The sequence below is a fragment of the Bemisia tabaci genome, chromosome 5 (genome assembly GCF_918797505.1).
Source record: "Bemisia tabaci chromosome 5, PGI_BMITA_v3".
Taxonomy (NCBI): domain Eukaryota; kingdom Metazoa; phylum Arthropoda; class Insecta; order Hemiptera; family Aleyrodidae; genus Bemisia; species Bemisia tabaci.
In genome coordinates this window covers 50,048,053-50,063,975 of record NC_092797.1, presented here as the reverse complement: position 1 = coordinate 50,063,975, position 15,923 = coordinate 50,048,053, and the positions used below count along the sequence as shown (strand labels likewise).

At 37.0% G+C, this 15,923-nt stretch overlaps 2 protein-coding genes across 2 annotated transcripts in view; both read left to right on the top strand.

Moving 5' to 3' along the window:
• LOC109031133 (large ribosomal subunit protein mL38) overlaps window positions 1–6,951 on the top strand; it is a 21,351-nt gene extending 14,400 nt beyond the window's left edge. The window contains exon 6 of the transcript XR_002008767.2: window positions 5,624–6,951. The gene's annotated coding sequence lies outside the window, so the exon portion shown is untranslated. The remainder of the gene's footprint in view (window positions 1–5,623) is intronic.
• Window positions 6,731–15,923, top strand: Calr (calreticulin). Its single transcript, XM_019042469.2, has 8 exons — window positions 6,731–6,951; window positions 8,539–8,640; window positions 9,175–9,378; window positions 10,350–10,501; window positions 11,071–11,379; window positions 12,086–12,277; window positions 13,294–13,422; window positions 13,852–15,923. The coding sequence occupies exons 1-8, from the start codon at window positions 6,867–6,869 to the stop codon at window positions 13,870–13,872; spliced, it is 1,194 nt and encodes a 397-aa protein (XP_018898014.1). The 5' UTR covers window positions 6,731–6,866; the 3' UTR covers window positions 13,873–15,923.

Below are 15,923 nucleotides of genomic sequence, written 5' to 3'. Positions count from 1 at the left end.
TCAGATTTATAAAAAAAAAAAAAAAAAAAAAAAAAAAAAAAAAAAAACACATCGAATAAGCCCTTGGCTTTCAACAAAAAGTAGCCAAATTTTCGGTAAAGGAGGTAAAAGTAATAGAGACCAGGTAAGAATGCTCTGAAATCTTCAGTCGTCTTGAGTGGAAGTAAATAAATTATTTGCTGGTTTAACTGCACCAAACGAGTTCTTTCAAGCGCTTAAGTGTCGCCTGTTCTTTCGGTGTGACTTTTTTTAATTTTTATATCTTCTCCTCTAATATAAAGAACCAATAAAGAACCAAAAACTCTGATTTCCTGAACTTTCGCCAACTGTGCAGAAAAACCATTCGATTTTAGAGTGGAAAGTAGCCTCGGAAAGAAACAGCTTTTACATTCGAATTTCAGAGCTTCACAAATTTAAAAATTGAACCGAAGCAAATATGTCAAGGATCCTCTACTTTTTTTTCCCACGATAGCGGTTTTTTCCTCGTGTTATCCCGAGTTAAAACAGATTTTCCGGGGAAAAGCGAAAGTAATAAATCAAGCCCAAGGTCGAACGAAGATTCAGCCGCTTCCAGCACACGCTTGATCCATATTGGAGCGCACCAATGTGTTTGCTCATTTCTATGTGGTGCAGTGGCGAGACGTGCGAGACGTGAATGATCGATTATCGATATTTCCCCATTTGAAGATATGGTGAAGAATCGATTATTGAGGCGTTCGTTGCGAACACCCTGATAATCGATCTTTTTTCATAGGTTTAAATGGCAGATCAATCGATGTATCGCAAAACATGCCACGCCACTGATGTGGTCGTGTGATTAAGATGGACGTTTAATTCAGAAGGAACTTTCTCCTCGAAGATCAGGGCCCTGTCAACTATACCAATGCGTGCGTGATACGGTCCATGTTAGAAAGAAGATGGATCCTGTTTTATTTAAATACGCCTAATTCATATTCCTAAAAATGAGCCGCCAGTATAAATTTTGCACGGCTGTATGTTGATGATGGAGCTACGAAAACGCGACCTTTCCTGTGCAATTCTGTCGATTTCCTGTCATAATTGGATGCATTTCTGTCGAACGGACTATGCGCATTATGACGTGAGCCCTGTTACGCATATATTCTTATGGATCTCAGGGCTCTGTCTTGATGCACATAGTTCCGTTTGACAGAAATACGTCCAATTGAAGGACTTGGATGACAAGGCTCATAAGTGCAATTTATGCTTTTGAGAGAAATGCTCGTTTGAAGTACATGGGGCTTTTATGACGGAAAGAAAGTCCAGACTCACATTTTAATGCTTATAAAAATTGCGTTTTACCGGTAAAGTTCTCACAGGACAGAATATATTTTAAGACTATTTAAGGTTTAAATCACTATTATCTCCATTTTTTCAAAAACTGCACTTATGCGTCATGACCTTCAAGCCTCTCAGTTTAATATTCACGCGGAAAATACTCAACGTCATCTTTTAAAAATGCATTGATTTTTCTTCTCTGTACGAAAAATACTCTGCGAAAATGTCAAGCAAGAGTAATGGTTCGGTCTCTTTTGACAAAAAAAAAGGGAAAAGGAGGATGAGCGGAGATTTTGAAACACCGCAAACGAGATACGTGTTTTTGTAGTTTTGCTGTAAACAATGGCGACTTTGCAAGCTGGCAACACTGTTTTTCCTTCATTTGAATCCATTAAAAATATCGATATTAGGGGAGGCGCAAACTACCTCCCCAAGAATCGATTGTTTTACATATATTCAAATGGAGAAAAACCAGTGTTGATATTTTGCAAGAATCGCCACTGCAGTCAATTTCGCTCAGTGTGCAAAATCTCCCATCCATAAAAAATATCGATTTCAGATGAGGCATGCTACCTCACCAAGAATCGATTGTTTTACATAAATTCAAATGGAGAGAAACCAGTGTTGTCAATTTGCAAGAGTTACCGCAGCCGTCAATGTCGTTCATTGCGCGAAATGTCCCGGCCATTAACTTTAATGCCAGAGCGTTCGCCAGAGCTGGGAAGTCTCAATCGATGAACTCGCGGTTTGCGGCAAGATGCTCGTAAATATTAACTCTTTTGATAGCAGACGACAAACGTGCCAATGGAGCCGGAACAGCTGTTAAAACACACACGCATGCTCGATTAGCCGCTAGGTGGGTATTAGGCGACAGCGGTAAATAAGGCATTGAGTAATGATGCATGACTTCTAAAAGTGACAGAAGCGTGCGGCTCCAGCCACAGAGACAGACCTAAATTTAGAAGTGCGATCAAGGAGGAAGAGGAGGCTTGAAAAAACTGCAGCGCCCTGCCATGCCATGCCACCTCCCCCGTCGAAACGCGTCCGAGACCGAGACGATAATTTTCGAAACGAGTCGACTGAAAACTCAAGGCCTCGTCTCCACAGGACGTTTCCATGTGACATGTCCAAAGCTCGAGTCGCAGGAATGAAACTTCTGGGATATTTTTCCTAATTCCGAAGTATACCAGTGATCATGCGGTATGTTGCGATTTGATCGAGGAATGTATCGCGACTCTATCAACGTGGATTTATCGTTGGAAAAATTGCGATGATAGCGATGTCATCTCATATATTTGCAATAAAATTGCGATTTTATCGACGGCGATTTATCGCAATATTATAGAACGAAAATCGTGATATATTGCATAAAACTTCGATTTGATCATACGCGATTTTATGGAGATAAAATTGCGACAAGATTGAGGATGATCGCTCAGGTGTTTATGATCCTTGCTAATGTATCGCCAAAAAATCGCAGTAAGATCGCCTTGGACGTCAAAATTAGTTTTCCCTATGGATGAAAAAAAAATAGAAAAAAAATCCAAACAAACTATACTCAATGCTAAATGCTCAATGCTCAATGTTCAATGCTCAATGTTCAATGCTCAGTGCTCAATGCTATACTCAATGAAGTAGATGAAAGGAAACTCTACATTTCTTGCTTAGATTTTTTTTCATTTTTTTGCGATTTCGAGGACCGGCAACGTAGGAGCACATTTAAATAATGCATTTCTCTGAAAGTTGACAATGTAGCGTTAAAAATCAGTGATGGTTTACTTCATGGGCACAATAGGCAACGCTTGAATTAAGCTAAAGTGTAAGAGAAACAAAGCAAAGCTTCAGTTTGTGTCGCATGCGACGGATACTAAACGAATTTCATTACAGCGTCTGGAAGCAACTATTCGGGCTCCATGGATGTCCGTGTTGCATATCCACGGGAGTGCAGGCGTTTTGACTTCAGACACTAACCGCCTCACCAGCGGCGCTCAGTGGAGTTAGTCATTGAGAGGAGTCGGACAAAATGTGTGAACAGTAAAAGCTCATATTAATGTTGACACGGAACGTAGAGGTTTCAGAGGTAGTTCCGCTGATTTTCTCGTGAAATTTCCTCAAAAGGCACCCCATATAATCTATAATGCGGAGAGATTAACATCGAAATTTAAAATTTTGGTCGAAAACTTCATATCCAACCTATCTGAAAGACTCGTTTCAATGTGCGGCGAGCTTTACTGCGATGATCTGAAATGACAGAGTGTCTTTAATTCTTCATTGACGCTTCAAAGACATCTTTCAGGCATGAATTGTTGCTCTACAATGAACTGAAAGAACTTTGACATTTTGGATCCTTGCAGTAAAGTGCGCCGTTGCGTTGGCGCACAAGTGAAGTGGTGAGCGCCTGGACAGTCAAAACGCTTTCACATCGGTGCGTATGCAACGCAGACATCCATGGAGCCCGAATAGTTACTTCCAGGAGTTTAAATGGACGTAATTCTGCCAAACGGAACTATGTGCATTAAGACATGAGCCCTGAGACCCATAAGTATATATGCATAACAGGGCTCACGTCATAATACACATAGTTCCGTTTGATAGAAATACGTGCAAATGAGTGCTCGTCTTGTCCGTCGCATTCGGCACTAATTGAGGGCGCTTTGATGCTTGTTTCACTGCGTAATTAAGTTACGGCGTACTAACTTTATTCCAGCGTTGCCTCGAGTTTTGAAAAAGCACCGAGTCGGCAAAAAGACATTCTTCATAGTCTGGTATCCTTCATTATCTCATTTTTTTTTAAAAAAAAAGTTGAACCTTAATAAGTACCATACTGCCGTGCTAAGGAAAAACGCCGTATGAGCCTTCAAGCGTTGCCAAATTTCCCCTAGCAAATTAATAATTTTCAGGAGAAAGTTTGAATATTTATCTACCGATTTCTCAGATAATTTTGTTTGAAATTTTGATCTGAAACGTCTGAAAATTTCAAGAACAAATATCTATAATTTTCCTTGAATATAAACATTTTATCGAAGGAAATTTGGCAACTCTCGAATTTTCATACGGTGTTCTTCCTTAGCATGGCTGCATAGAGCAAGACTTGCAAGAAGATAATCGCAAAAAATCGTACGAAAAACACGATTTTCCTTCGTTCCCAGAGGTTGAGAACATCTGAACGACGAATAACACCATTTGGTCGTAAATTTTGTATTGCAGTACTTAGCTGTAAAAATGAGCAACTGAATGTTCGTATCATCGTTCTGCACATAAAATTCACGATCAATCGCTGAATCCTCTCCGGTCATCATCCATATCGATAGACAGGACTGCAAGGTTTTATCGATATGAATCGCTCGAAGAGCGATCAATGAATTTCAAGCACCGCGTTCCGCAGATTGAATTGATGAGGTTCAGATGGAGAATTTCAGCCGCATGATAATTTGAAACCTCGTTGAATTGGTCGCAGTTCACTTGACGTAATTCTGGTCGCGAGAAATGATCAAATCGGATTTTTCAGCTGTGATGAAGTGTCCTTTTCCTCACCTCCGGATTCTTCATAATCGAACCGGTGGCGTGACGTGCTTTGCAATATATCGATTGCTCTGCCATTTAAGCCTACGGAAAATGATCGATTGAGATCGAAGGAAAGCAATTTGCTATGCAAAAAAATCGCATCTTTTTTTCATTTATTTGCAATCAATTTCAATTAGAAGAGCCCCTTCAATCAGGAGAAAGGCAACATACACAACACTCCGATACAATAACAATAATTTTTTAACCACGTGACTACAATTTATTGCAACTAGTGCTACTCAGGAAGGGATTACCCCGAGGGTGGCTATGAGATGCAAAATGCAATTTCATGGAGTAAATTTTTTTCCCCCTCTCTGACAGTGTTACATAAAATTTCATCAGACGATCAGAGGCTGAGTATATACTTCCGGCGAAAAATAATCGACTGATCGACGTGGAATTTTTAAATTTGACTTATGATCATCTTATTTTAATATGCAAACTGTTTTTTACTATTCCTCGGCGTCTTACAACTTCCTGCATCTAATTGCAAGTTTCAAAAATTTCGTTGAAAATCATGGTGAAATTTCTTTTTCAATATTTCATTAAAGTCGCATTCTCATTGTGCGCGCGCGCGCGGATCACAGATCACACTGAAAAGAGCGAGCATAGGGTTTTTGGTGGGAGACAGAATGAACTCTACAATCCATCGGGCGAGCATTGTATGATTTTTTTTATTTAAGTAGTTTTTTTTTACAGTTAGTCATTTATGCATTAATTTTTTATATATTATTATTTTTTTTATTTTTTTTCTTTTTCATAGGGAAGACAGGTCCTCTACATCCCTAACTACGGCAAACTACGGAGCCAACAAAAAAGTCAGACCAAACCGATATATCAGGACGTTTTTAAATTTAGAATAGGAAAAACGTCATTTAAAAAAAAATAAGGCAAAAAAATGTAAAATATTCTAGGACATTCTTTTCAGCTGGAATCTTAAATTCTGATTTTCCAGCCTAATTGGGCTAAAACCTCTTACCTGTATTCTACTCTCTCTTAACGTAAGGTATAAGAGTGTGCCAATAAATTGTGATGTTCATAGATAGATTTTCAGTGATGTGACTCATTTGACAGCCGGGATTTGTCTTTGCCTAACCATTAAAATGAAGCACTACCCGCTAATACAGAGCGTGGTTCCAATAAGCATCAAATTAGGGTCCGCCTTCAACTAGTAGGGTAGGCAACAATGGTGACATCGGAGGGCCTCGTCTAAGACTGCAGACGTACTTTAAATTCTTTCAAGATTTAATCTATTCCGAATCATCAAAATTTCATCAATATAATAGTTTTTTTTCGCAACATGTCCACCGCGGTGAGGGGAGACGAGAGCAGTTTATAATTTTTTTTATTTTAGGAGCTTCGCGGGGAATTTGTTTAAAATTATTTCATGAAATTCGCGAAAGCTCCATTCATCAAATACCCATTTGCACAAACTATGCGAATATCATCCTTTGACTTTAAAAATGAATCTATCGAATTTTATGATTTTTCTTCAACATGAATAGGAGACAGGAAAAGCCGCAGAATTTTTCTCACGGAAAACGTCGCAACGCATGACACCAAATTTCATTGCGAAACACGCCTGATTTCACCATTTACACGACTAAACTTAAATAAGGAGAAGATTTCATTTCTTAGCAATATTACGAGTCATTATTAATTACACTAGATTAAGGAGTCGTCCGTTAAGTGCTGCTCATCGTCAGTTTACTGATAAGAAAAACATTCATTTTGATAAGCAATAATTTCGCGGTAAGAATTTGAATGACGTGCCCACCTATCTTCACTTCGCAGCAATCTTCCGCAGCGTGGGCACTTTTGATTGGCTCATACTTTCAGCCAATCACGACATTCCAGTTGTCGAGGTGGCTGGCGTTGTGTTGTAAACTCTCTAAAATCACACCGGTCAAGTAATAATTTTGTCAAAGTCGCTTTTGATTTTGCGGTGGAAGTTCTTATTCTCCGTCGATTATTTCAGTGAAGTTCAATATTAAAGTATTACCAATATGTATTGGTCAATCAGTTTACTAGTTTTATATTTAGTCTCCGGTGTTCTAACCGATGTATTTTTACATGAACAGTTCATAGACGGTAAGTTCGCCCATTTGCATGAACGTAGCTCGAACCTTTGTCTTGCCACGTTAATCAATTTTCTAGACGATAATACGTTTTGTTACAGTGTTTTCCATTCGGAATTCACTGTACATGAGCTGCACCAGCTTTTTAAACCATCACCATAGTCGAGTTTACTTGATTTAATCAGAATTCCCACTATTAAGGAAGTCCTTTCGGACCAAGTCAAACCCCCTAGGTTTTCAGTAGATTTCTCCATGCATTCAATTTCCTCTCTTCCTACTCACTGCTGGCCTAAATCTTATTCTGCAAGCTCTGTAGGCTCGCCCTGAATGTATTTACGCCTCCGTATTTACGTAACACCTCCGCTCTCCATGATCAAATGTCAATATCTACCTTTTTTGCCAACCCAAACCGAAGCTTTTCCAGAAAAAGCGAACTCAAGCAACTTAAGAATCAGTACTAGTTTTAGTTAAAAATACATACATCAGCCTTTCTACAGCTCAAGACCTTTTTTGAAATAACGTGTTTCATTTAAGTGCTTTACATGTTATTGTAGACGCAAGACCTCTAATGTTCTGATGGTCATCTATACTATAGTAAGTATCGTAGAAGCCACCAGCTGTGTCTGATTTTTTAATCATCCAAATGCGTTCCTAAGAACGTTTTGGTATTTATTGATGGCTGAATGAAGTCTGCACAAAGTAATTGCAAAGTTCTAAAATTGCCGTCTACGTCGTATTTTTATGAAATCGAGCCAAAATATCTGACTGAGATTTTCTGTGAATATTACCAAAGGATTGAAAAAACTTCACCGCAAATGTCAGGCCGAAATGTCAATTTTAGTTTTCCTCTGGAAAAACAATACATGAGGGGAGTCAGAATCATCGCAACTGAAAAAATGAATTGCTCAACTTCAGATACCAATACGCAACTTCTATCTGTCCAGTCTCTCTGTTTAAGTCTATTTCAGCTTTTATTATAAATGCTAGGTCCCTTGGACTGCAATGTTCTTTTGACTAACTTAGGACCTTTGTAGCTAGCTGCCGAGCTGTAGTGAATTTCACCAGCAAAATACTCAACTCCTCTCTTAGTTCAAACTAATGAGAGGCACTTATGTGTCAAATTGATTACAAAAGGAAAAAAATTTGAAGTTTAGTTTATGAAGTGACATTCGAATATTTTCTCCGAAGATTATGACCTGTAACCTATCTTTCTGAACTACAGTGCTTACCAGGTTCCATTTCAAAAATTCCTTTTAAGTTTTTTTCAAAGCAGTCCACACTGATAAACCAAAGCAAGTCTTATCGCAATCCTTTTCACTCGACTCGATCAGTACCTATTTTGATCATCCCGCCGATGAAAATCTCTACGTCTATACATTAAAATTTTCTAGTAACTGTCAATTTTTGTTAGGAAATGCGAAGAACACTAATAGTATATTTTTTCAGTGTTACGAATCCATAATCAAACTCTACTACTTTCAGCAAACTATTCTTCAAATTTTAGACCTCCTTTTCCTCAGAAAAAGTGCATCTAAATTGTTTGTACTTAGCACTCTTTTTCTTTTAATCATGTAATAATCTCATTCTGTTCTTTTTTCAGATAATTGGGAGTCTGAGTGGCTCTACTCTGAACACAGTGGAAAAGAATTTGGAAAATTCGTCCTAACTCCAGGAAAATTCTATCATGATCCTGAAGACAAAGGTAATGTATTTTTTGAGTTTTCAAAAAAGATGTTCAGTATCTAGTTTTCTACATAGAGAATAAAGTAGGTATGAAAGGAAGTCTGCAAAACAGTAAACCGATGTATGAATTTCTGCAGTTTTGACATTGTCATGTAATGGCATCCTTGATCTTTAAAAAAAAGCACAAATTAGGAATTTTTCCTCTTAGAGAAGAATTTCAGAGCAGAATTCAAATTGTTGCAAATTCCAAAACAAAAATTTTCAATGAAAAAATGTAGTAAAATTTAACAGTAGGTATCTGCTAAAGTGAACATGATTCCATTAATTTTGCACTCCAAAAACATCAGTCAAGTAAGTTCTAAGACCAATTTCTTGAAAAAATGATTTCTTTTCTTCTGCAACTTACATTTTTTCATTTCATTTGCCAGCACTTTCTTTTTTTTAGTGTTCCAATCATAATCAAAGATGCGTAAAATGTCATTTTTTTCACATATGCCGTCATACAATATTCACTTACACAGCTCATCTAATTCTTCTTTCTCCAACTTTTTAGGTATCCAAACATCCCAGGATGCCCGATTCTACGCTATCTCCAAAAAATTCCCGCCGTTCAGCAACAAAGACAAGCCCCTTGTCATCCAGTTCTCAGTCAAACATGAACAAAACATTGACTGTGGCGGTGGTTATGTCAAAGTTTTCGACTGTAATTTAGACCAGAAGGATATGCATGGAGAGACTCCGTACGAAATCATGTTTGGTATGTATTTTAAATATGTTTCTCTCTGACAGGGTAATTATCAATGCTGAACAGACTATAGTAGTTCAAGTGGAGAAAAATGGAAGCTATTTAGTTTATGACAAAAGAAATTTTTTTGTTTAACTAACTTCCTTATATGTCTTTCGCCAATATCTATAATGAATGTCTCTAAAGCTTTTTAGCTTATCAAGTACAAGTAATACTTTTTCTGTCGGTTGATATCATTTCCATAACGACTGTTAAATTTTTATCTCCACTGCCCTCTGGCATTCCCTAATACCATTTTAATTTGTTGCTGATTGTCACAAAGTGGAACCTATTCCTTCAGCACTGGACTCAAAACCATTAAATAATTTAATCAAGATAAAGACTTCTACTTCTGTCATGTATTAGTCAAACAATCAATCATCTCAATTATCAAACTAATTTTTCTTGCTCCACTAGTTCAATCATTTCGAACATATGTTCATGGTCCATCCAAACTTGAAGAATTTAATCCAGTGTTGCAAAAAAAAAGAAGAAAAAAAAACCACTATTTAGGGAAAATTTAAAACTTATCTGGGAAGATTTACTCAGCCTCTTACAATTATTTTTCTAGTAATTGTTTTAGCCCTAGGCTTGGTTCAGAGATTAATGATCTCATTCACTGCAGAATGAAAGTATCTTTCACATTAAGTTCCCAGAGTTAGAGTGTCGATACAAAGCAAAACATTTCCCTAAAGGAAGCAGAGAAAACTGTCAAAAATTAATCATGCGAATTCAGTTAAAATTTAGAAGTTGCTCAAGGAATTAACTCTGCCTGTTTCGTACTTTCTTGTCCTGTAATTTATGCGCTCATTAAATTAAAAAGGTCAATTTTTTTCACGAAAGGACATCGAATATTGATAATATTGATTTGATAATTCCACTCTTCTTTCAACTTTCTCTCATTTAAGGTAATTAATCTAATTTTTCCTCTTATGTTCAATTAGGTCCTGACATTTGTGGCCCAGGAACGAAAAAAGTCCATGTTATCTTTAGTTACAAAGGCAAAAATCTACTTATCAACAAAGACATTAGGTGTAAAGACGATGTTCACACTCACTTCTACACTCTTATTGTTAAGCCCGACAACACTTACGAGGTAACTATCATTAAACTTAGCCTTCGTTTTTAACTAGACCTCATGGTTTCATAGAAGATTTCCCTTGTTCAAAATCCCTTTTTACAACGCTCCTATTCCGAAGTAAAACCTACATGTCTTTTGGCCTAGAAGTTACCGTTGCTCTGTGGCAGATAGAAAATCCGCTGAATTTCAATGAAATAACTATCACAGAATTTTCAAAGATCCCGGAAAATTAAAAAGTGAAATTTTTTTTAAAGCAATCTGCTCTAAGGAGTATAAATTGAAAGGATGTATCACATGTCCATCGTACGTGCTGACAGTTCACTGCAAAAAATATTGATCACCTCTATGTGTGATCACTTTTCATTTGTTCAAATGGACCAATAACCAGTGGATGTCTCTTGCTATCTGCCCAATATCTACAGATTTATTTACCTTTTACATGCCACCCTGAAGTAAATTTGTCACAGATTAACGGTTCCAGGAGCTGCCTATGTCTCTCCCGTCAATCAAATGTTAGGAACAAAATTTTCATTATTTTGATTTTTTTCTCCCTCACTAATAATTTGCTAATTTATTTTTATTAGGTTCTCATCGATAATGAGAAAGTTGAATCTGGAGAGTTAGAGAAGGACTGGGACTTCCTTCCCCCCAAGAAAATCAAGGACCCTGCTGCCAAGAAGCCTGAAGACTGGGAAGACAACCCCACCATCGATGACCCAGAAGACACGAAACCAGAAGATTGGGACAAGCCTGAACACATCCCAGACCCAGATGCCACCAAACCAGAAGATTGGGACGATGAGATGGACGGAGAATGGGAACCCCCTCAGATCGATAACCCTGAATACAAAGGAGAATGGAAACCGAAACAGATCGACAACCCCAAATACAAGGTTTGTTAACCCTCAGCACACCACTCCTCTTTTAAAAGTCTCATGTAGATTTAGACGCATTTTGTTTAAGGTAACAGTTGGAACGTAGCATAGAAAAATTGTTACTTATGTTTCTTCTGTAAGCCCAACAGCAAAGTTGAAAATGCTGCTCATGATTTTGTAAAAATTCCTTGTGTCTGCCGAAAACATGTTTCAAATTTCACACACCAAAATTTTACAGCACCTAGTGGTGCCTCAGGCAAATAGAAATTTTCATCATACATATAAGCCATCCCCACTTAGTCTCAGTGGACTCTACTAAAAAATTGATATTGCACACTATCGCAAGACCTTAAAGATTATTGTCATCAAAATGAAACTTTCCTGTTTTTTTTTTCCATTTCCTAGAATAACTCCTCTCCCTCTATGTGTTTTCTACTGTGTCCATTAAGTCACTTAAAACCTTTCAGAATTTTTCCATGGTGACTAGGACTGCTGTTTTGTGCATAATCAAGACACACTTTATTGTATCAAGGTGATATTGATGCAGTATTATCTTATTCGGTTTTTAAATTTGTCGCCATCTTCTCATCCTAATCATACCTGCGAAATGCATGACAAGTATCATGCCAAAACCCTTTTTTCAACTCAAGTTTTACGCCTCAAGTCTTTATGTTTATGAAAAGTTTACAATATTTCTATCTCATGATTAATTATCCTGTTTTAGGGTCCATGGGAACATCCAGAAATCGACAACCCTGACTACCAGCCAGACCCGGAACTCTACTTGAGGAAGGAACTGTGTGCCATTGGTTTCGATCTGTGGCAGGTTAAATCTGGAACTATTTTTGATAATGTTCTCATCACAGATGATATTGAGAAAGCCAAGGAAGTCGCATCAGTCTATAAGGCCATTCAGGTACTGTTAAAATTACCAATCATGTTTTCCTTCTTGCTTTATCAGGGTGTCTACAAGTCAGGAATTTCAGGAAAGTGCGGAAATAGTACTGATTTTTCAAGGGCGGTCCGGAAGTACTGAAAAAGTGCGGAAATCTCACAAGAAAGTCCTGAATTTTTTTCATTTTTGTCGCAATTTGAGCGGGAAATTCAAATTTTTGAAATTTTTCGAATTTCGTCATTTGAAGGTACTGAAAAAGTACTGATTTTGGGCCAGCCTGTATTAGTAGACACCCTGTTCATGGCAACCTAAGTATTTTGAATTTTTTCTCCCTTTTTTCAATATTTTCCTGTGAAGGTGGAAATGGATCCTCATACTTTGAAGGTCACATGAGTTACCAACCTCTTTGGGTTCAATAAAAATGTTCTCATTTTATATCAGTAATGAAGTTATCAGATATCACTATATTTTTCGAGAAAATCCAATCAGTTGAGAGGAAGAATACAAAATTAGCATAAATTGAAAAACTTTAGAGTCCACGCCAAATAAGTTCATGCAGTTTTATACAGCGACAGAAGATCCGTCATCATGCCTCTTGCAATTACTTTACATGTAAAAGTGATATAAGACAATCTTTGGTTGCTGTGTGGAATTGCGTAATCTTATTTGATGTGGACTCAGACTAGCAACTAAAACTGCCATGTTGAGTTGTTTTAAGACTTCGGATTCCTCTTTTTTACAATCGCAGCAGAACCTGTCTTACACTCTATGAGTTCCCACCTTAAGTGGAGACTGGAAAATAATTAACATTTTTTTCTCAGTGTGATTGTGAAGCATGGTGCTTATACATACAAACTTGAAAAGAGTATTTTTTCTTGCCTCCGAAGGCTTTTTCTCTTGTAACCAATCTGCAGATAGCACAACCAGAAATTCTTGTGTACATGTCTCTCTTTTGTACCTTTCTGTCCCTAAGTCCTTTTCTTGAAATGTGTTTTCTCTCTCTCTATCTTAAACATCCTTTTATTTTGATTCTACAGGAAGGTGAAAAGAAAATGAAGGATAGTCAAGATGAAGCTGAAAAGAAGGAAGAAGAAGCGAAGAAGGATGAAGAAGAAGACGAAGATGAGGAAGAAGAAGAAACAGAGGGCAAAGCAGAACCAGCAGAGGTGAGTTATCTCATCCATTTGACCTTGATTCTTGTTTTCGAAAAACTGTTTCCTCTTATCCAGGGACGAATGACCTATCAACCAATCTTCAGATTATTATTTTTTCTTCGAAATACAAGTAGTATCCTAACACCTTTGATATCTGTCTATCAGTTAGAGATTAATTGTCATAGACCGCATGAGTTCCACCTCTTTAGCACCTACTTAGACTACTTAATCACATATTTCTCAAAGTATTTTCTATTTTTGAACTTGGGCACAGTATTTTACCACCTACTATTTATTAGACCAAGCATAAGTATTTCAAAGCTGTAAGTGGAATATACCTTCCTAAAGCCATTAACTCTATCGTTTTCATATTTGCAATTGCACCTCTCAATGCCAATTCCCATGAGATGATTTCTAACGATGCTAATTTTTCTTTTTCAGGAGGATCACGATGAACTGTAAGCCAATCACAAAGCCACCAGAACTGATTTTGTAGAACGAGAAGTTTGAACCAAAATGTGTTTCACCGTGTTGCGCTTTGCCTCGCGCAGAACTGATTCTGTTTGTGTGAGAACAAACTTGAGTGATGTTGATTATTGTTGATTATTGTTTTGTATCATACGTAATTAAGTCATCTTTTGTTTCGCGTAGCTCTCAACCGTTCTGACGCTCTTGCTTTCACTTAATTAAATCCTGACGTCAACTTGAAGACCAAAGATTCCAAAGAACTGTGGAATTTATGAATGTCCCATTTTATTCATCAGTAACCAAAAATACAACAATGGTGCGAAAAGATTCTTTATACCAACAGAACTCTTTTTTAGTTTATCTCCAAGTGATTTTGGAATTTTTTACTTTGAAAAGTCCGGATACTTTTCTCGATTGAAATTTAATTGATGCGGCTGTGTAAGATTGTACCCTCCTCCAAGCTTTAATTCTGTTCGGTTTCAATTCAGTTCTTCATCTTTGTCAGGAGTTAATTAAATGAGGTCCCTCAGCTCCTATCCTTGTCTCTCTCTGCTTCTCTACATTTTTGGAGCCGTTACTTTTATCCTCACCCTGTTGCAATTCTTTTTTGTACATATTTGTTGTACCAGTCTTACTGGTCCTCGTTTTTGTCCCAGCTTCTTCTCTTCTTGTCCCTTTCCTTGTAAATATTAAAGCTAAGAAACGATTGATGGTACATAATTCTTAAATATGTAGGTTGTTTAATATGTGTGTTGGTTTGTTGGATTTATTCCACGAGTAAATGTGCATATTGATTTATCAAACGTCAAAATGACATATTGTCATTGAGGTAGTAACTTTGATATCAGCCTCTCTCACCCCCTTCATGTGGTGTACTTCAATGAAATCTGGTCAATGTAGCATATTGTGGCCTCGGTGTAAGTAGTTGTGTAATTTTAAACTTTTTTCACTCAGAAGTCATTCTGCACCTTAAAGATTTCTTTGAAGCACACCCCTGAAACTTTCTTGCGGGTACGTCAGTCAGTCTTACATTTATACCTAACTTTTATGAGCTGTTTTGTTTTTCTTCTTCTTATTTCATCAATTTCCTTATAAATTGATGAGATTACTTGAGATCTCAAAAGCTAAAAGCGAATTGGTGAAATTTTTTTCCCCTGATACCTAATATAATGTATTTTGTCCTGCAAAGCAAATATTATTGGATTATCTTTAATTTAGGAAAACTTAGACAATATTTTTTCATGTTTTGTACCGAACCACAGACAAGAGATTCCTGATTTACTTATTCACTAAGTCCCCATCAGTTGGTGTTTTTCCCCCCCTCCTCCTAACACTGAATTTGATAAATGTATCTCAAGAGTTACTATCATGAAGGAACTGATCAAAAAAATCTGATAATCAATACATCTTTTTTATGATTGAGAAAAAGAATGACTTGTATGACTTCTGCAATTTAAATCGATAGACCAGTGGGGCTATCGTCTTAAATATTAACTCAGTCCATCGATATCTCACTCTTTTTATAGAGGCCGTCTACTTGCATGATTTTTGTAAATATTTTAAATTTAGTCATCAGGAGAAGAAAAATAACAGAATGGAAAAAATTTCATCAGTGACGGTGGTAATCTCAGCCGAATATACTTAAACAAACCATGAGCAGCTGAAGGTGTTTTTTAGATGAGAGTGCATTCAAAAACTACTTGTTTTTTTTTTGCATTAACATCCCCCCCTCCCCCTCAAGATTTTCCTGTTTCAGGTCTACTTAGATTTTATGTGCTGTGAATGATCAATGTTATTGAATGCCCTTGCAGAAGTTAAAGTAAAAATTATCAATAAAGCGATGCATTTGAATGTGCTGTAGACAAACTTTTTAACTCATCGGATTGTACCAACACTAGTAGAAACCACCATTCATATGTACTAATGGTCTTGTTATCCTGAAGTAATGTCCTGTTCCTCCTGGATTTTAGTCTTTTAATCCATCTTTTTTTCTTTTTGTAATCAAAATTAATTGAAGCAAATAAAAATTTTGATACTACACCTAA

Bases quoted from the DNA above. Each gene is read 5' to 3' on its own strand.
- Calr (XM_019042469.2), top strand. From the start codon at position 6,867: ATGTATTGGTCAATCAGTTTACTAGTTTTATATTTAGTCTCCGGTGTT. The intron at 6,952-8,538 runs GTAAGTTCGCCC...TTCTTTTTTCAG, and splicing joins ACATGAACAGTTCATAGACG to ATAATTGGGAGTCTGAGTGG. The intron at 12,278-13,293 runs GTACTGTTAAAA...TTGATTCTACAG, and splicing joins CAGTCTATAAGGCCATTCAG to GAAGGTGAAAAGAAAATGAA.